At 50.3% G+C, this 20,757-nt stretch overlaps 1 protein-coding gene across 6 annotated transcripts in view; it reads left to right on the plus strand.

Annotated features, from left to right (window-relative positions):
- LOC119963801 (apolipoprotein L2-like) overlaps positions 1–20,757 on the plus strand; it is a 66,533-nt gene that overhangs the window by 9,574 nt on the left and 36,202 nt on the right. For 5 of the 6 annotated variants that reach the window (XR_005460177.1, XR_005460173.1, XR_005460175.1 and 2 more), the window contains one exon: positions 9,707–11,339. The exons of the other annotated variant lie outside the window; for it this stretch is intronic. Coding sequence is in view for 2 of the 5 variants with exons in the window: in XM_038793099.1 (XP_038649027.1) it covers positions 9,707–9,980 (274 nt within the window). In the remaining 3 variants the exon portion in view is untranslated. Of the gene's footprint in view, positions 1–9,706; positions 11,340–20,757 lie in introns of those variants that run through there. 6 annotated transcript variants of the gene reach the window in all.

A 20,757-nucleotide genomic window follows, 5' to 3' on the forward strand; every position in this document is an offset into this window, starting at 1 on the left:
CCCCGCACCACCCTCACACCATCCCACCCCAGGCCCATAGTTCAAGCATGCATCTTGTCTGGTGCGTAGCATGTCCTGCTGGTGATGGGGTGGGTCCATCTGGTGTTCTCCGCCTAGAGCCAGGTAATGGGCAGAGCAGAGTATGATACCGACATGGACACGAGCCTACAGCCCGAGACCCAGGACACCCCGGAGCTCAAGTCCAGTGATGACACTGACTTCCCGTCACAGCTGTCTCCAACACCTTCCACCAAGCCAGAGACACTCACCTCGATGAAGAGGCTCCTGACAGGATCAATGTTAGGGTTTGTTCGGAGGTGGCAACCGTTTATCGACATCTGCAAAGAAAATTAAACTGTCAGGAGATTCAATAGGGGAGGGGGGTAGGGGGGAGTTAAGACTATTTTGGTCTAGCTCAGGCAGGAATTATGGGAGGTGGAGGGGTGTGTTGTGCGCTGAACTATGGTTACATCTGTACTTGTGTGTTTTGTTATAAATGCCTGAATAAAATATTTGTTTAAAAAAAGAAGAGGCTCCTGGGACACTATGTGATGCGCACCACACAAATGCTCACCTGGAGATTGAGACGGAGCTCCTCAGCGTGGCCCAGTCACAGCTGGGAATGTCGGCAGTATTACCCAGGCGATGGCCGACATGGCACAAACACAGAGGGACACGGTGCAATCACTGGGTTATGTGGCACAGTCCCAGACGGAGGTGGACCACTCCCTATGCTCCCTGGCTGCAAGCATACAGACCCTGGCTGTGATGAGTGTTGCATGCAGGACTGGCAGCGCCAGGTGGCGAGGGATCCTCAGGGCATTGCTCCGCTTGCACCCCTGTCCCACGGAGTAGCCCGAGGACCATTCGGCACCCCGAGGGAGGAAGAGGTGATGGGGCCCATGCCGGTGACTCCCACAGGAGGTGCCGGAACTCCCCCCACCCACCCCCAATCCTCCCTGGCGCAACTGTTGGGCAGCAGGCAGAACAGGGCGGTACCACGCCAGGCCCGGTCGCCCCAGAAGATGGCCGCCAAAGCGGACCACCCTGGTCACCGGGCGGGAATCACAGCAGGCCACCTCCACTCCTGAAGTACCATCTGGCGATCCACCAAGACGTAGCGTTAGGGCCCGTAAGGCCAGTGGATGCCAGTTAAGTTGGCAGGAGTGAAGGGCACAATTCAGTGATTGGTGCTAGGGCACATACTTGGATGTTTTCACATTAAACACCTGTTCACAATGCTACAACCTGCCATGGTGCTGTGTCCGATGGATGCGAGGGGTGGGCTGGCTGCAGAGGGGTGTAGATGGGGTGGGGGGAATAGTGGACATTGGGGGTGGTCCTGGCTCAGGGATGGCACTTCAGCCAGCGCTCACCGCTCCGGCGTCCCACTGCCCCCACCCCAGGGATCCAAGGGCACCATGTGATGGGATGGCCAGCTCGCATGCAGAGTTCACCCAGGTGGCCGGTGGAAAGTGCTATCGTGGGCAGGAGTCAGACGTTGTCATATGATGCGGAGCACTGGAGCTCATCACAGAGCAGGTTGTCATCATTCTCCATCCCGTGAACAGTGCCGCTGATACTGTCACCCCAAGGCCCACACCCCATAGTGCAGCAGGTATGTATCAGGAGGGAGTTCCAGGTCGGTGGTGGTGTGGGGGTGGGATGCAATGTCAGTCCCCCGCCCCCTGCCCCTCCACACAGTCGGTGAACCCGGAGGTGATCAGGGTATCCCATGCATGTTGGATCTGGCGCACACGATGTGCGGCCTGCCTGGGCTCCATGTCCTGCCCATTTTCGCCTTCCCCCGCATCCTCCTCGTCGGACGAGGACTGGCGTTCATCCTCTGCTGCGCGATGTTGTGGAGGATGCAGCAGGCCACCACGATGTGGGTGACCCTCCCTGCGCCATACCGGAGTGCCCCTCCAGAGAGCACTGCCTTGAAGGGTGGCAGAGGCAGACTCCCCTCAACTGATTGAAAAGGTGTCTGGATAGGCACTTCAAGTTTCACAACCTTGAAAGACCATGGATCAATGCTGGAAAGTGGGATACAGATGGAGGGTTTGTTTTTCAGCTGACACAGACATGGTGGGCCAAGTGGCCTTTACGTTCTATGATTTATTTGATTCAACTCATCCAGAGGCCCTTAAAAGGACTCCTGGAGACACCACTGAATATTTAATTTGTAAAAGAGTCTAATATAGCGGCAGGAGTTTTCCTCTACAACCATTGCCTACCAGAGTTTGCCCCTTCTCATTGCTTCCCCTTCCCACCAGTGACCTTGACTTGTGCCCAGGCAGTTAATTGCTCTCTCGCCCCCTCAAACTTGCAAGCTGTCTCTGAGACCATGGCTGGTGTCCACAGCTCCTTGGTTATGTAATAATCAGACCAGCAGGACTTCCGGTGGCGGCCATGGAGTGAGTGGTAGCTCCCGCTTGTGGTGGACCTTTTGAATCTTTTCCCCCAATTTATGGTAGATTTGATTGTCAAAACAGGAGACTGGTGAAGTAGAGGAGAAGGATTTCCCACCAGTGTATGGATTCGTGGACCAGAGTGGTCTGAAAAGGAGAAATTGTTGGCCAAATATGGCGGAGGGTCAGGAACCGAAACTGCCGGCCCAGTGGTCAACGGAGCAGCTGGTGGACTTTCTTCAGGAGAAATTTGCTCAGCAAAGAATGGAATACCTGGATCCGATTAAGACGGGGATTGATCATGAGGAGTAGAGACTGGAAGCCCAAGGCCAGGCGATCCAGAAGGTGGAAGAGGCCGGTCAAGAGGGCTCTCGTCTTCGCGCGGTTGAAGAGCTTAAAGGCGGACATGGCAATGTTACAGGAGACACACCTGAGGGTAGTGGATTAGACTAGGCTGAGCAAGGGGTGGGTTGGCAGGTATTTCGGGGCTCGACTCTAAAACTAGGGGGAATAGCAATTTTGATCAATAAGCGGGCGTCATTTCAGGTAGGAAGCATAGTGGCAGACTCGGGGGGGGGGGATGTTATGGTGAGTGGAAAGTTGGAGGGGATGCCGGTGGTATTAGTGAATATTTACGCACAAAACTGGGATGACGTGGATTTTATGAGGCGGGTATTGGGGAAGAACCCGGACCTGGACTTACCTAGTCTGATCATGGGGGAGGGGGACTTTAATACGGTTATTGATCCGAAGTTGGATCGTTCAAGGACAGGGAGGTTGCCAGCCGCGGCGAAGGATCTAAAAGGTTTATGGAGCAGATAGGAGGGGCAGATTCGTGGAGGTTTAGACGGCCAAGATCGAAGGAGTTTTCTTTTTTCTCCCATGTATACAAAGCATACCCCCGGATCGATTTGTTTCGTTTTGGACAGGGCTTTGCTGGCGGGGGTGGTGGATGCCGAGTATTCGGCGATTGTTGTGTCAGGTCACACCCCACACTGGGTTAATTTACGGGTGAGCAAGGAGGGGGGCCAGCACCCGCATTGGAGATTGGATGTAGGACTGTTAGAGGATGAGCTGCTGTGCGGGTGGGTGAGGGAGGCCATCCAGAATTATTTGGAGATAAATGACACCAGGGAGGTTTCGGCAGCAATGGTATGGGAGGCACTGAAGGCAGTAGTTAGGGGGGGAGCTGATTTTGATACGGGCTCATAGGGAGAAGGTGGAGCGGGCAGAAATCGATACGTTGGTTATGGATAGAAGCCACTAGGAAGCCCCGGAGGCGGGACTGTTGAAGGAGCGGCAGAAGCTGCAGGTGGAGTTTGGTCTGATATCCACAGGAAAGGCGGTCGGGCAGTTGAGGAAGGCGAGAGGGGCCGTGTATGAGTATGGGGAGAAGGCCAGTATGATGTTAGTGCACCAGTTCAGGAAGCGGGAGGCGGCCAGGGAGATGGGAGAAGTGAAGGATAGAGGGGGAAACACAGTCTTGGACCCAGTGGGGGTGAACAGGATGTTCAAGGAATTTCACAGTTGGCTGTATGAGTTGGAGCCCCCAGTTGGGGTGATGTAGATGAGGCAATTCTTGGAAGGTTTAGTTTCCAAAGGTGGAGGAAGGGTTGGTGGAGGGGCTGGGGACCTCGATTGGGATTGTGGAAGTAGTAAAGGGATTGGAGCCAATCGGCCAAGGCCCCGGGACCGGACAGATAACCAGTGACATTTTATAAGAAGTTTACTGGGTGCTGGGTCCGCTGCTGGTGAGGGCATTTAATGAGGCTAGGGAACTGGGGGCTTTTCTCCCCCGACAATGTCACAGGCCTAGATTTCATTGATCCTGAAGCGGGAAAAGGATCCAGAACAATGAGGGTAACACAGACCAATCTCCCTACAAAATGTAGGCGCCAAATTGCTGGCCAAGATTTTGGCCTCGAGAATAGAGGATTGTGTTCCGGGGGTGATAGGGGAGGACCAGACAGGATTTCTCAAAGGTAGGCAGTTAACAGCCAACGTTAGAAAGCTCTTGAATGTCATCATGATGCCCTCCGAGGGGAGAGGGGTGGAGGTGGTGGTTGCTATGAACGCGGGGAAGGCCTTCGATTGGGTGGAGTGGAAGTATTTGTGGGAGCTCCTGGTGCAGTTTGGGTGTGGGAGGGTTTTGTAGATTGGGTCCGGTTGCTGTATCAGGCACAGGTGGCAGTTGTGCGGACGAACAGAGTGAGCTCTGACTATTTTAGACTGAGCCGGGGGACGAGGCAGGGATGTCCACTCTCCCCACTGTTGTTTGCTTTGGCTATGGAGCCATTGGCGATGGCGCCGAGAGCATCAAAGGACTGGAAGGGGCTAGTCCGGGGGGTGGTTGGAATACAGGGTCTCGTTGTATGCGGACAACCTATTCCTGTATATTTCTGACCCGTTAGGGGGATGGGAGAGATTATGCCGATCTTAGGGGAATTGGGCCGACTCTCGGGGTATATATTGAACAGGGGTAAGAGTGAGGTTTTTGTGATCTAGACGAGGGGGCAGGAGAGGAGGCTGGGGGAGCTGCTGTTTAAAAGTGGTAGGAGGAGTTTCCGATACTTGGGAATTCAGGTGGCACGGGAATGGGAGCAGTTACCTAATTAAATCTGGCCCAGTCAGTTGTGCAAATGAAGGAGGAGTTCCGAAGGTGGGACATGCTCCGGTTGTCATTAGCGGGGAGGGCACAGACCGTAAAGATGACGGTTGGGGCTGGTTTAGCTCACAAGGTGTGCTCACAACCGGGTGCTCCGGTTTCCTCCCACAGTCCAAAGATGTGCGGGTTAGGTGGATTGGCCATGCTAAATTGCCCGTAGTGTCCTAAAAAGTAAGGTTAAGGGGGGGGGGGTTGTTGGGTTGCGGGTATAGGGTGGATACGTGGGTTTGAGTAGGGTGATTATTGCTCAGCACAACATCGAGGGCCGAAGGGCCTGTTCTGTGCTGTACTGTTCTATGTTCTATGTCTCTCTATTTTTATCTCAAAAGCCATTTCTAAGCGGGTTAATGTGAGTGAGGAAAGTGCTGTTGGAGCAGAGCTGAGGGGTGGGGATCTGGACCTACCGAACTTCAGGAACTATTACTGGGTGGCAAATATAGCCATGATTGGGAAGTGGGTAGTGGCGGAGGGGTCAGTGTGGGAGCAGGTGGAGTCGGCATCATGTAGGGGCACAAGTTTAGGAGCACTGACATCGGCAAATCCCTGCCAGAATCCTCTAAGCTTCGGACATATCCGAAGCTTAGGGGATTCTGGCAGGGATTTGCCGATGTCATATCCACGGTGCTAAAAACCAAGTTCAGAGGTGGTAATCTTTGGAGTGTTAGATGACCTGGGAGTCCAGGGGACGAGAGAGGCTAATGTTTTGGCCTTTGCCTCCTTGGTAGCCCAGAGACGGATCCTATTATCCTGGAGAGACTCGGAGCCCCCAAAATCGGGGGTATGGGTAAATGATACTTGGGAATTTCCTGGGGGGGAGATTTGTTAGTGCTCTTTGGGGGGGTTTAAACTAATTCAGCAGGGGCATGGGAACCTGGATTGTAGTTTTGGTGTACGGGAGATTGAGAGTATGGAGGTCAGGAGCACAGATTTGACTTCGCAGGAGGGTGCCAGTGTTCAGGTAGGTGGTTTGAAGTGTGTCTACTTCAATGCCAGGAGTATACGAAATAAGGTAGGGGAACTGGCAGCATGGGTTGGTACCTGGGACTTCGACGTTGTGGCCATTTCAGAGACATGGATAGAGCAGGGACAGGAATGGTTGTTGCAGGTTCCGGGGTTTAGGTGTTTTTGTAAGCTCAGAGAAGGGGGCAAAAGAGGGGGAGGTGTGGCGCTGCTAGTCAAGGACAGTATTACGGTGGCGGAAAGGATGCTAGATGGGGACTCTTCTTCTGAGGTAGTATGGGCTGAGGCTAGAAACAGGAAAGGAGAGGTCACCCTGTTGGGAGTTTTCTATAGGCCACCTAATAGTTCTAGGGATGTAGAGGAAAGGATGGCGAAGATGATTCTGGAAAAGAGCGAAAGTAACAGGGTAGTTGTTATGGGAGACTTTAACTTTCCAAATATTGACTGGAAAAGATATAGTTCGAGTACATTAGATGGGTCGTTCTTTGTACAATGTGTGCAGGAGGGTTTCCTGACACAATATGTTGACAGGCCAACAAGAGGCGAGGCCACATTGGATTTGGTTTTGGGTAATGAACCAGGCCAGGTGTTAGATCTGGAGGTAGGTGAGCACTTTGGAAACAGTGACCACAATTCGGTGACCTTTACGTTAGTGATGGAAAGGGATAAGTATACCCCGCAGGGCAAGAGTTATAGCTGGGGGAAGGGCAATTATGATGCCATTAGACATGACTTAGGATGTGTTGGTTGGAGAAGTAGGCTGCAAGGGTTGGGCACACTGGATATGTGGAGCTTGTTCAAGGAACAGCTATTGCATGTTCTTGATAAGTACGTACCAGTCAGGCAGGGAGGAAGGGGTCGAGCGAGGGAACCGTGGTTTACCAAAGAAGTGGAATCTCTTGTTAAGAGGAAGAAGGAGGCCTATGTGAAGATGAGGCATGAAGTTTCAGTTGGGGCGCTTGATAGTTACAAGGAAGCGAGGAAGGATCTAAAGAGAGAGCTGAGACGAGCAAGGAGGGGACATGAGAAGTCTTTGGCAGGTAGGATCAAGGAAAACCCAAAAGCTTTCTTTCGGTATGTCAGGAATAAAAGAATGACTAGGGTAAGAGTAGGGCCAGTCAAGGACAGTGGTGGGAAGTTGTGTGTGGAGGCTGAGGAGATAAGCGAGATACTAAATGAATACTTTTCGTCAGTATTCACTCAAGAAAAAGATAATATTGTGGAGGAGAATGCTGAGACCCAGGCTATTAGAATAGATGGCATTGAGGTGTGTAGGGAAGAAGTGTTGGCAATTCTGGACAAGGTGAAAATAGATAAGTCCCTGGGGCCGGATGGGATTTATCCTAGGATTCTCTGGGAAGCCAGGGAAGAGATTGCTGAGCCTTTGGCTTTGATTTTTAGGTCATCATTGGCTACAGGAATAGTGCCAGAGGACTGGAGGATAGCAAATGTGGTCCCTTTGTTCAAGAAGGGGAGTAGAGATAACCCCGGTAACTATAGGCCGGTGAGCCTAACGTCTGTGGTGGGTAAGGTCTTGGAGAGGATTATAAAAGATACGATTTATAATCATCTAGATAGGAATAATATGATTAGGGATAGTCAGCATGGTTTTGTGAAGGGTAGGTCATGCCTCACAAACCTTATCGAGTTCTTTGAGAAGGTGACTGAACAGGTAGACGAGGGTAGAGCAGTTGATGTGGTGTATATGGATTTCAGTAAAGCGTTTGATAAGGTTCCCCACGGTCGGCTATTGCAGAAAATACGGATGCTGGGGATTGAGGGTGATTTAGAGATGTGGATCAGAAATTGGCTAGTTGAAAGAAGACAGAGAGTGGTAGTTGATGGGAAATGTTCAGATTGGAGTTCAGTTACGAGTGGCGTACCACAAGGTTCTGTTCTGGGGCCGTTGCTGTTTGTCATTTTTATAAATGACCGAGAGGAGGGCGCAGAAGGATGGGTGAGTAAATTTGCAGACGACACTAAAGTCGGTGGAGTTGTAGACAGTGCGGAAGGATGTTGCAGGTTACAGAGGGACATAGATAAGCTGCAGAGCTGGGCTGAGAGGTGGCAAATGGAGTTTAATGTGGAGAAGTGTGAGGTGATTCACTTTGGAAAGAATAACAGGAATGCGGAATATTTGGCTAATGGTAAAATTCTTGGTAGTGTGGATGAGCAGAGGGATCTCGGTGTCCATGTACATAGATCCCTGAAAGTTGCCACCCAGGTTGATAGGGTTGTGAAGAAGGCCTATGGTGTGTTGGCCTTTATTGGTAGAGGGATTGAGTTCCGGAGCCATGAGGTCATGTTGCAGTTGTACAAAACTCTAGTACGGCCACATTTGGAGTATTGCGTACAGTTCTGGTCGCCTCATTATAGGAAGGACGTGGAAGCTTTGGAAAGGGTGCAGAGGAGATTTACCAGGATGTTGCCTGGTATGGAGGGAAAATCTTATGAGGAAAGGCTGATGGACTTGAGGTTGTTTTCGTTAGAGAGAAGAAGGTTAAGAGGTGACTTAATAGAGGCACACAAAATGATCAGAGGGTTAGATAGGGTGGACAGCGAGAGCCTTCTCCCGCGGATGGAGGTGGCTAGCACGAGGGGACATAGCCTTAAATTGAGGGGTAATAGATATAGGACAGAGGTCAGAGGTGGGTTTTTTACGCAAAGAGTGGTGAGGCCGTGGAATGCCCTACCTGCAACAGTAGTGAACTCGCCAACATTGAGGGCATTTAAAAATTTATTGGATAAGCATATGGATGATAAGGGCATAGTGTAGGTTAGATGGCCTTTAGTTTTTTTTTCCATGTCGGTGCAACATCGAGGGCCGAAGGGCCTGTACTGCGCTGTATCGTTCTATGTTCTATGACACGGCGGGGTTTCTCAGGCTTGAGAAAATTAAGTTCACCCTAAGAGGATCAATGTTAGGGTTCGATCGGAGGTGGCATCCCTTTATTGACTTCTTTGGGGGAACCAAAATTGTTAGCAGATACGATAGGAGGGGCCAGGATCAGGGGATGGGGGGGTAGTTTAGTTCAGGTGGGATCAGCGAGAGGAGGTGGAGGGACTGGGGAATTGTGTATATAAGCGGGGTATGGTTGTTGGCTGGGGGTTTGTACTGAATTATGTTTACATTTGCCCCCGATGGGCCAAGTCCCCGACGCCGCCGTTCGCATGTGCTGACACCATTCGGGGACCTCGCGTGGCGGCTGCGGACTGTGTCCAGTGCTGCCAAAGTCCGGGGGGGGGGGGGGCTTCGGCAGGGGCTGGGGGCCTGGTGGGGGGGTGGTCCGGGGTTGGCGAGGGGGGGGGTTACAGGGTGGCACTATCTGGTAGGCTGGGTTTGCGTGCGGCCGCCGTGTGTATGCGCGGCCACGGACCCAGCCATTCTGCGGCTGCTTTTGGCGCGGGAGCCGGGAGTTCTACCCAGTGCGGCTGCTAGCCCCTCATCGATCCTGGAATCAGAGAGGGTTTGGTGCCAATTTTGGGAAAACGCCACAGTTCCCACGCTGGCGTCGGCACTTAACCGCAAAATTGGAGAATCCAGCCCCATGAATTTTCCACTTAGTTTTTATGCATTTATAGCGTGGTAAAGATTTGTTTCTGTTACTTCAAAAGCAAGTGATGACACTGTAAAAATGAGTGAAATATTTATTTTTTTCAATCCTACCAGGGATCAAATTGGATTAGAAAAGATAACCCAGTCTGTGCAGGACTTTGTCAAAAGGTTTCCTGGGTGGAAAAGTCAGATAGACGGACGTATCCGTGAACTACAGGAGATTGCAAAGTCCATTGACACGTTTCACAGAGGCTCAACAATTGCAAATGTCACAGGATCTTCTATGAGTGTTGTGGGAGGTGTGCTAACCATAGTAGGAATAATTGCTGCACCTTTCACAGCAGGTACGTCCTTGGTGCTCACTGCAACCTACAATCCGACTTTGTAATTTTACTGAGATCAGACTGAGGGCAAAAGGCGACCCTGACCTATACAAGAAATCCAGGTACGACATCCACAAAGCCATCAGGGATGCCAAGAGACAATGCCAGACTAAGCTAGAGTCACAGACCAACGACATTGATTCTTGTCAGTTGTGGCAAGGCTTAAACAACATAACTGCCAAAGAAGAATCAGGCAACGTGCCTCAACGACTATCGTCCGGTGGCCTTGACTTCGATCATTATGAAGTGCTTCGAGAGATTGGTCATGAGACGCATCAACTCCATTCTCCCAGAATGCTTTGATCCACAGCAATTCGTATAATTTCCACTGCAAGTTGTAGCAAACTCATCAAAGGACCACAATTAACTGGACATGTTGGAACAGGACATTCCATTTTACATGGACAGATTGCTGTGCAAACCATGTCTGCAGGCAGACAACTGAATCAAGACAAACAGGCCATGAGTCATGAAACAGCCCAATCTCATTCAAGATGGGGCAGTTGAAATGCAAATCACTTATTGCCCTGGCCAGATGGAAGCACAATACCTTGAAAATGAAATGAAAATCGCTTATTGTCACGAGTAAGCTTCAATGAAGTTACTGTGAAAAGCCCCTAGTTGACACATTCCGGCGCCAGTCCGGGGAGGCTGGTACGGGAATCGAACCGTGCAGCTGGCCTGCTTGGTCTGCTTTAAAAGCCAGCGATTTAGCCCAGTGAGCTAAACCAGCCCCTTGATGAGATAACGATTAAAGTTGTCTCCAGCGATCATTGTCAAGAGACCAGCAGTAACCAGAGACATTGCAAGCTTTTTGTAAGGGCATTGATTAAAATCAAATTACACTGACACCTTTTGATTGGGGAACGATCACTTCCATTCTGTCAACAATCAGAAAGGCTTCCTTTGTCCTGGAACTCACCTGTGGGAGGGTCAGTATTTGACCCATTCAGAGTTTTGCCCTTAAAAAGTCAAGTCTGAGGAACTGTTGGAAGAACTCTACTCTCCTGGGAGAAACTCTACTCTTGCCTGACACACGCTTTGCCTTGCTGAAAACTGACCACGGGAACCGGAGGAACAACAGCCACAAGAACCGGCCAGCTTGGAAGAAGATCTAAAGAAATCTGTGTCAACGTTTTTTTAACTATCCTGTCCCTGGAGCGGTGAGTATATTCCTCCAGCTCACAGAAAACTCCCAATTAGTATAGCTAGTTGAGGTTTTGGGGCGGGTGAGTGAATATATCTGTGTATCTGTGCGTCGCTAAAGTAAATCTATGTAAGCTGTAAGAATTTTCGATGTGCCGTTTAGTCTCTTGTTTTACACATAATATTTCATAATCGGTGTGTGTGTGTGGGTTAATCTGAGTTGCAGAAGACTTTATTTCTCTTGAATAAATCAATTATTTTAAAACTACCGTTATTGTGGTCTCACCTTCCTTTCACTGTCCGCTTTGGTCAAGTACAATAATTGCCAGGACATAATCCCGTAAGTGAAGGACCAGAAAAGGGAATCTGAGCGCTTCGAACACGCTCACTCAGGAGAGGCTACTGGTCAGGAATAAACAGTGGTCCCTCTTTCTCTCTCTCTTGTGAAGTTGCACGAGTGGGGCACTTCTGGGTGACATTTCACCATCACAGGAGAGAGACTCACACAGGCGTAGGTGATAGTCAAGGTAACTGGTGTGGCATAAGGGCAACCTCACTGATTAGGTATAAACAGTGACACTTGTCCCCTGTGCGACACTTCTGGGTCATGGTTTCAACACCTGCAAGAGAGGGACACCCACAGTTACCTGTGACACCCAATACCAGCCTGTTGCGGAGTAAAGGAAACCTTTTTTCGTTACACCACAACCGGTCCATAGCAGACGCCATCTCCCTGGCCCTACACTCATCCCTGGAGCATCTCGACAACAAGGACTCCTACATCAGAGTCGTATTCATTGACTACAGCTAGGCCTTCAACATCAATAATCCCAGCCAAATTCATATCAAAACCCACGCAGACACAGGGAGAACGTAGAGACTCTGCACAGACAGTGACCCAAGCCGGGAATCGAACCTGGGACCCTGAACAGTTGAGCTCTAATAACAAAGATTTTGACTGTTAACTATCCTAACACTAATCAAATATAATTCGGCATTGATGGATAGATTTTAGTTTAGCTTGACCATTCTCAGAACATTTTTACATTGTATCCACTGTGAAAGGGTTAAAAGTCATACAGGTTTAAATACAACCTAACAGGCTCACACACTGCTGCTTACTAGCTGGTGAATTGCCACAGACAGAAACAAGTGATGAGAAACTAATTGCTTCAGCTCAGAGTCGACAGATACAAATCCAAGGACCTTTATGTGATCGTAGGTAGACTATCATCTGCTTATAATATGAGTAGTTCATCATCATCGGCATGTGTATTACAAGTCATATGTTTTACTGTTGTAGTTCTAGCATCTGGCCAGCAGGTGGGGCGTGTGTGCATTCCCAGGACCCGGATGCACCATGAGCTAGATTCTCCGAGACATCACGGCGAAAACGCGATCGGCCAGAGAATCTCGTCTGACGCCAAAATCAGGTTTGTCGCCAGTTTTGCGCCAACTTGGAATTCTCCGGACCCCCCCAACTCGCAGATATTGCGGCGCCCGCCGTGCGGCCCGGAAGTACAGTATGCATCTCATTATCTGCCTTGACGACTGATTCTCCGGGCTCTCAGCCATTCTACGGCCCGGATGGGCCGATTTCCCAACGCTTGTTTCTAACCACCGATACAAAATCGTGAGGCTGGCATGTTGCCGGAGGCGGCTGCAAGAAGAGGTGGGAGTTGGCATGGGGGGGACTGCGGGCTCCCGGATCAGACATCAACCGTGCTTCCTGTTGGGGGGGGGGGGACAGGCTGAGCGGCCGGGCAGCCCTGACATGACAGGGCAGTGGCCACGCACCGAGTCCCATTACGGCGGGCACCTTGCTGGCCACTGTGGTGAATGTAATATAGATGTATATATGTTAATTCACACTGTCTTTGCAAGCGCAGTAGCGCTATCCTACCACTAGGGGGAGTAGCGCTGGGAGCACTCAGGAACTTGTACTGGGCTCCACCCTTGGCTCCGCCCACGACTCCTCCCCCTAGTGCAGCTGTATAAATACCCGTGTCCAGAGTCAGCCTGAGTTCACTACGAGTTCATTGACAGGTAACAGGCTGGCTCTGAAGTAAGTCGATTAAAGCCTAGATTCACATCGGAAACACGTGTCTGGTGAATTGATGGTTCCATCAGCCCACCGCCCCGATCTCTGCACTCAACCAGCGACACTCACCGTGGGACCACCCAGGCCCACACCGACGGCAGCCCCCAGCGAGGGCAATGCCATCAAATAGTGGCCCTGGCAGTAGGGACGGGCGCCAGGAGTGGGGCACCGACGGGGCGGGGCAAACATGGCTGGGGCACACAGTGCCAACCGGGGCCACCATTTAATAATAACAATAATAATTGCTTATTGTCACAAGTAGGCTTCAATTAAGTTACTGTGAAAAGGCCCTAGCCCATGGTACCTGGTTGTGCACGGGTCCATGCGCCATCATAACATTTTCTCCCCTCACCCCCTACAGATTATCATTTTGGTCACCAACCAGCAATGTTGGCCGCCGTGGCGAGGGCCGCTGCTCTGCATGCAGCCTTGTGGCAGCATCAGCAGGGCTCTCAGAGAGGAGGCAGAGGCTGCAGCAAAGGAGGGCGGCCGCAGAGGGGCAGGTGCCAGCCGCTCAGGCTTGGGGGCTGCCCGCCTAACAGGCCGAGGAGGAGGAACAGGGCGAGGAGGCGGAGGTGCTGGTGCCAAGGAGATGAGGCCCTGCATGTACTGGCGCCGCATGTCATTCCAGGAACTCCCGGACCGGGCATGCAGGAGGAGACTGCGGATTAGCCGGGAGACTGTCCGACACATCTGCCACATGATGACACACCTGGCACCATGTGGGAGTGGGGGAGGACACCTGCTACCAGTGGCCGTCAAGGTGACGGTCACGCTGAACCTTTCTGTGATGGGGTCGTTCCAGTTACCGACTGGGGACCTGTCCGGCATCTCCCAGGTGTCGGCGCACAGATGCATCTCTGCAGTGAGTGACACCCTGTATGGCGTGGTGGAACGGTACATCCAGTTCCCCGTGGACCGCGCCCACCAGGATGCCCGGGCAGCGGGGTTTGCTGCCGTGGACGCGACACCCTGCGTCCAGGGGGTAATCGATGGGCTGCACGTTGCCCTACGGCCACCGGTGGATAACAGCCGCTGTTCACCAACAGGACGGGGTACCACACCATGAACATTCAGGTGGTCTGTGACCATCAGGTACGGATCCTGGACATCTGCGCCCAATTCCCGGGCAGTGTGTGTGACCCGTTCATACTGGCACAATCTCTGATCAGCATGTTCGAGGGACGCCGCCCCCCCCCTTTGCGGGGCTGGTTACTGGGCAACAGGGGGTACCCGTTGCAGTTATGGCTGATGACGCCTATACACCAGATACATCAATGACATTTTTTTCCTTTGGACCCACGGCAAAGAAGCACTGAAATGACTACACGATGACATCGATAAATTCCATCCCGCCATCAGACTCACCATGGACTACTTGCTTCAATGAAGTTACTGTGAAAAGCCCCTAGTCGCCACATTCCGGCGCCTGTCCGGGGAGGCTGGTACGGGAATTGAACCGTGCTGCTGGCCTGCTTTAAAAGCCAGCGATTTAGCCAAGTGAGCTAAACCAGATGAGTGGTAAAGCGAAAAGTGTAGAGGATACTGGAAGTCTGCAGAGGGATTTGGATAGGTTAAGTGAATGGGCTAGGGTCTGGCAGATGGAATACAATGTTGACAAATGTGAAGTTATCCATTTTGGTAGGAATAACAGCAAACGGGATTATTATTTAAATGATAAAATATTAAAGCATGCTGCTGTGCAGAGAGACCTGGGTGTGCTGGTGCATGAGTCGCAAAAAGTTGGTTTACAGGTGCAACAGGTGATTAGCAAGGCAAATGGAATTTTGTCCTTCATTGCTAGGGGGATGGAGTTTAAGACTAGGGAGGTTATGTTGCAATTGTATAGGTGTTAGTGAGGCCACACCTGGAGTATTGCGTTCAGGTTTAGGAACTGGTTTTAGGGGCTGGTTTAGCACGCTGGGCTAAATTGCTGGCTTTTAAAGCAGACCAAGCAGGCCAGCAGCATGGTTCGAATCCCATACCAGCCTCCCCGGACAGGCGCCGGAATGTGACGACTGGGGGCTTTTCACAGTAACTTCATTTGAAGTCTACTCGTGACAATAAGCAATTTCGTTTCATCTGGCTGTATCACAGCCTGGTATGGCAACTGCTCGGCGCAAGACCGCAAGAAACTTCAGAGTGTCGTAGACACTGCCCAGTCCATCACACAAACCTGAGTCCCATCCATTGACTCAATCTACACCTCCCGCTGCCCGGGGAAAGCGGACAGCATAATCAAAGAGCCCTCCCACCCGGCTTACTCACTCTTCCAACTTCTTCCATTGGGCAGGAGATACAAAAGTCTGAGAACACGCACAAACTGACTCAAACACAGCTTCTTCCCGGCTGTTACTAGACTCCTAAACGACCATCTCATGGACTGACCTGATTAATATGACATTCCTGTATCCTTTGCCCGATGCTGGTGTCTATGTATTTACATTGTGGACCTTGTGTTGCCCTATTATGTATTTTCTTTATATTTTATTTTATTTTCATAAGACCATAAGACACAGGAGCAGGATTAGGCCACTTGGCTCATCGAGTCTGCTCCGCCATTCAATCATGGCTGATATTTACTCATCCCCATTCTCCTGCCTTCTCCCCATAACCCCTGATCCCCTTATTAATCAAGAACCTATCTATCTCTGTCTTAAAGACACTCAGTGATTTGGCCTCCACAGCCTTCTGCGGCAAAGAGTTCCACAGATTCGCCACCCTCTGGCTGAAGAAATTCCTCCTCATCTCTGTTTTAAAGGATCATCCCTTTAGTCTGAGATGGTGTCCTCTGGTTCTAGTTTTTCCTACAAGTGGAAACATCCTCTCCACGTCCACTCTATCCAGGCCTCGTAGTATCCTGTGAGTTTCAATACTTTCATTCTTCTAAACTCCAACGAGTACAGACTCAGTTGTCTCAAACGTTCCTCATTCAACAAGTTCTTCATTCCAGGGATCATTCTTGTGAACCTCCTCTGGGCCCTTTCCAAGGCCAGCACATCCTTCCTTAGATACGGGGCTCACAAAACTGCTCACAATACTCCAAATGGGGTCTGACCAGAGCCTTATGCAGCCTCAGAAGTACATCCCTGGTCTTGTATTCCAGCCTTCTTGACATGAATGCTGACTGCCGACTGAACCTGCACATTAACCTGAAGAGAATCGTGAACAAGGACTCCCAAGTCCCTTTGTACTTCTGATTTCCTCAGCATTTCCCCATTTAGAAAATAGTCTATGCCTGGATTCCTCCTTCCAAAGTGCATAACCTCACACTTTTCCACATTGTATTTAATTTGCCACTTCATTGCCCACTCTCCTAGCTTGTCCAAGTTCTTCTACAGCCCCCTTGCTTCCTCAATACTACCTGTCCCTCTACAGATATTTGTATTATCTGCAAACTTAGCAACAGTGCCTTCAGTACCTTCTTCCAGATCATTAATGTATATTGTAAAAAGTTGTGGTTCCAGCACAGACCCCTGAGGCACACCACTAGTCACCGGCTGCCATCCTGAAAAAGACGCCTTTATCCCCACTCTCTGCCTTCTGCCAGCCAGCCAATCCTCTATCCATGCCAGGATCTTACCCTTAATACCATGGGCTCTTAACTTATTGAACAGTCTCCTATGCGGCACCTTGTCAAAGGCCTTCTGGAAATCTAAATAAATCACGTCCACTGGTTCTCCTTTGACTAACTTATTGTTGCCCCCTCAACAAACTCTAACAGATTTGTCAGACACAACCTCCCTTTGACAAAGCAGTGCTGACACACTCCTATTTTACCATGCACTTTCAAGTGCTTCGCGATCTCATCTTTAATAACAGACTCTAAAATCTTACCAACGACCGAAGTCAGGCTAACCGGCCAATAATGTCCCATCTTCTGCCTCCCTCTCTTCTTAAACAGTGATGTTACATTAGCAACCTTCCAGTCCTCTGGGACCCTGCCTGCCTTCAGTGATTCCTGAAAGATCATCACCAATGTCTCCACAATCTCCTCAGTTATCTCTTTTAGGACCCTGGGGTGTAGTCCATCCGGTCCAGGTGACTTATCCACCTTCAGACCTTTCAGTTTCCCCAGAAACTTCTCCTTAGTAATGGTACTTAATGATCTGTTTGAGCTGCTCGCAGAAAAATACTTTTCATTGTTCTTCGGTACATGTGATAATAAACAATCCAATCCAATCCAACATCTTTTTGAGATCCTTGCGAAGTTTGCTTTGGGGAAAATGTTCATATCTTGGGTAACTGTATAGGGCCTCCATGGCTACTGTCTGTACTAATGCCCTGAGCTTGGGGTATTGTTTGTTGAGTAAGGGAATGAGACAGGGATGTCCAATGCCTCCGCTTCTATTCTCTTTAGCGATTGGCCATGGCATTGAGATCTTCCAATAGGTGGAAGGAGATAAGTAGGGGAGGGGAGGGAACATAAGGTGTCCTTGTACGCGGATGATCTGCTTCTTTATATTATGGATCCAGTCTCCGCTACTATGGATGAGATAATGAAGTTCCTTGGGAGTTTTGATTCCTTCTCTGGGTGTAAGTTGAATTTGGATAAGAGTGAATATTTCCCGGTCAATCCCACGGGGGGTGGAGCCAATCTGGGGATGTTGCCTTTTTGCCTGGTCAGATCTATCTTTCAGTTTCTGGGTCTCCGGGAGGCTCACATTTGGGCCTCGCTCCATAAATTAAGTTGTGCTGGTCTGGTGAATGGGGTGAAATCTGACTTGGAGAAGTGAGATAATCTCCTGCTGTCCTTGGTGGGCAGGGTTCAGACTATTCAAATGCATGTTCTCCCGAGGCTTTTAGTTATTTTCCAGTGTCTCCCCATTTTCCTCCCTAAATCCTTTTTTTGTCAGAATTAATAAATTGTGTCCTCTTTTATTTGAGCGGACTCCAAGGATCCGTAGGACGTTTCTCCAGAGGGATAGACAGTCGGTCGTTTAGCTTTAACCAATTTGTAATTTTATTAAAATTATTTGATTTGATTTATTATTGTCACATGTATTAGTGTACAGTGAAAAGTATTGTTTCTTGCATGCTGTACAAGCAATGCATACCGTACATAGGGAAGGAAGGAGAGACTGCAGAATATAATGTTACAGTCAGAGCAAAGTGTAGAGAAAAGATCAACTTAATATGAGGTAGGTCCATTCAAAAGTCTAATGGCAGCAGGGAAGAAGCTGTTCGTGAGTCGGTTGGTACGTGACCTTTTGTATATTTGTTCATGACGGATGAAGGTGGAAGAGAGTATGTCTGCGGTGCGTGTGGTCTTTAATTATACTGGCTGCCTTTCTGAGGCAGCGGGAATTGTAGATAAAGGCAAATTATTGTGAATGCTGGAATCTGAAACAAAAACATTAAATGCTGGACAATTTCAGCAGGTCTGACAGCATCCGTGGAGAGAGAAGGGAGCTAAAGTTTCGAGTCTGGATGACTCTTTGTCAAAGCTTTGTCAAACCCTTTGTCAAAGTCATCCAGACTCTAAACGTTAGCTCCCTTCTCCACAGATGCTGTCAGACCTGCTGAGATTGTCCAGCATTTTCTGTTTCTGGTATTTTATCAGTGGGCTGCCAATATTGAGAAAGTGCTGGGGTGGCTTAGTGATCAGAGTTCTGGATGGGGACAAATGGAGGCATGTTCTAGTAGGGGATCTAGTTCAGGTATTTTCGTAACTGCCTCACTTTCATTCTGTCCTGCGAGGCTTTCTTCGAATGCGGTGGTGGTGTCCACCCTGAGGACCTGGAAGCAGTTCAGACAACATTTCAAATTTATTTCTATGTCATTGTTGGGACTCTGTCTGTGGTAATCATCTCTCTGTGCCGGCGGGCTTAGACTCAAAATATAGCTCGTGGGAGGGGAAGGATCTGGAAAGGTTTGGGCACTTGTTTGTGGAGGAAGGTTTGCCAGTTTTGAGGAGCTGTCGGTAAAGTTTCAAATCACTGGGAACAATTTGTTTTGTTATTTCCAGATTTGTGACTTTTTGCAGGAAGCTTTTCCTTAATTTCCCTACAGTCACTGTCCTCCTTGTTCAGGAGGATTTTATCTTTGGCCGTGTCAGGTGGGGGGAGTATTCCGCATATGAATGGGGGAGTATTTCGGGTATGAATGGCTCCGGGGGGGAAGTATTCCGGATATGAATGAGGGAGTATTCCGGATATGAATAGGTCCGGTGGGGGGAGAATTCCGGGTATGAATGGCTCTGGTGGGGGAGTATTCCAGGTATGAATGGGGGAGTATTCTGGGTATGAATGGGTCTGGTGGGGGGAGTATTCTGGGTATGAATGGGTCTGGTCGGGTGAGTATTCCGGGTATGAATGGACCCGGTCGGGGGAGTATTCCGGGTATGAATGTGTCTGATGGGGGGAGTATACCGGGTATGAATGGGTCTGGTGGGGGGAGTATTCTGGGTATGAATGGGTCTGTTGGGGGGAGTATTCTGGGTATGAATGGGTCTGGTGGGGGGTGTATTCTGGGTATGAATGGGTCTGGTGGGGGGAGTATTCTGGGTATGAATGGGTCTGGTGGGGGGAGTATTCTGGGTATGAATGGGTCTGGTGGGGGGTGTATTCTGGGTATGAATGTGTCTGGTGGGGGGAGTATTCTGGGTATGAATGGACCCGGTGGGGGGAGTATTCCGGGTATGAATGGGTCCGGGGGGGGGGGGGGGGGGGGGGGAGTATACCGGGTATGAATGGGTCTGGTGGGGGGAGTATACCGGGTATGAATGTGTCTGATGGGGGGTGTATTCCGGGTATGAATGGGTCTCATGGGGGGAGTATTCTGGGTATGAATGGACCCGGTGGGGGGGAGTATTCTGGGTATGAATGGGTCTGGTGGGGGGAGTATTCTGGGTATGAATGCGTCTGGTGGGGGGAGTATTCTGGGTATGACTGGACCCGGTGGGGGGAGTATTCTGGGTATGAATGGGTCTGGTGGGGGGAGTATTCTGGGTATGAATGGGTCTGGTGGGGGGAGTATTCTGGGTATGAATGGACCCGGTGGGGGGAGTATTCTGGGTATGAATGGGTCTGGTGGGGGGAGTATTCTGGGTATGAATGGGTCTGGTGGGGGGAGTATTCTGGGTATGAATGGGTCTGGTGGGGGGAGTATTCTGGGTATGAATGGGTCTGGTGGGGGTGTATTCTGGGTATGAATGGGTCTGGTGGGGGGAGTATTCTGGGTATGAATGGACCCGGTGGGGGGAGTATTCTGGGTATGAATGGGTCTGGTGGGGGGAGTATTCTGGGTATGAATGGACCCGGTGGGGGGAGTATTCTGGGTATGAATGGGTCTGGTGGGGGGAGTATTCTGGGTATGAATGGTCCGATCCTATCAGCAGAGTCGGCCCCAGTGGACGAGGTGAAGACAAAGTGGGCTGGTGTATCGGGTCCTGTTCTGGATGAGGAGGTGTGGAGTTTGGCTCTTTGATCCAGTTCAAGGCTTATCTGACCAAGGCAAGGATGAGTGAATTTTTTTCTGAGGCGGATGACAAGTGTGAGTGGTGATCTGGGGGGGGGGGGGGGGGGGGGGGGGCT

The sequence above is a fragment of the Scyliorhinus canicula genome, chromosome 3 (genome assembly GCF_902713615.1).
Source record: "Scyliorhinus canicula chromosome 3, sScyCan1.1, whole genome shotgun sequence".
Lineage (NCBI taxonomy): Eukaryota > Metazoa > Chordata > Chondrichthyes > Carcharhiniformes > Scyliorhinidae > Scyliorhinus > Scyliorhinus canicula.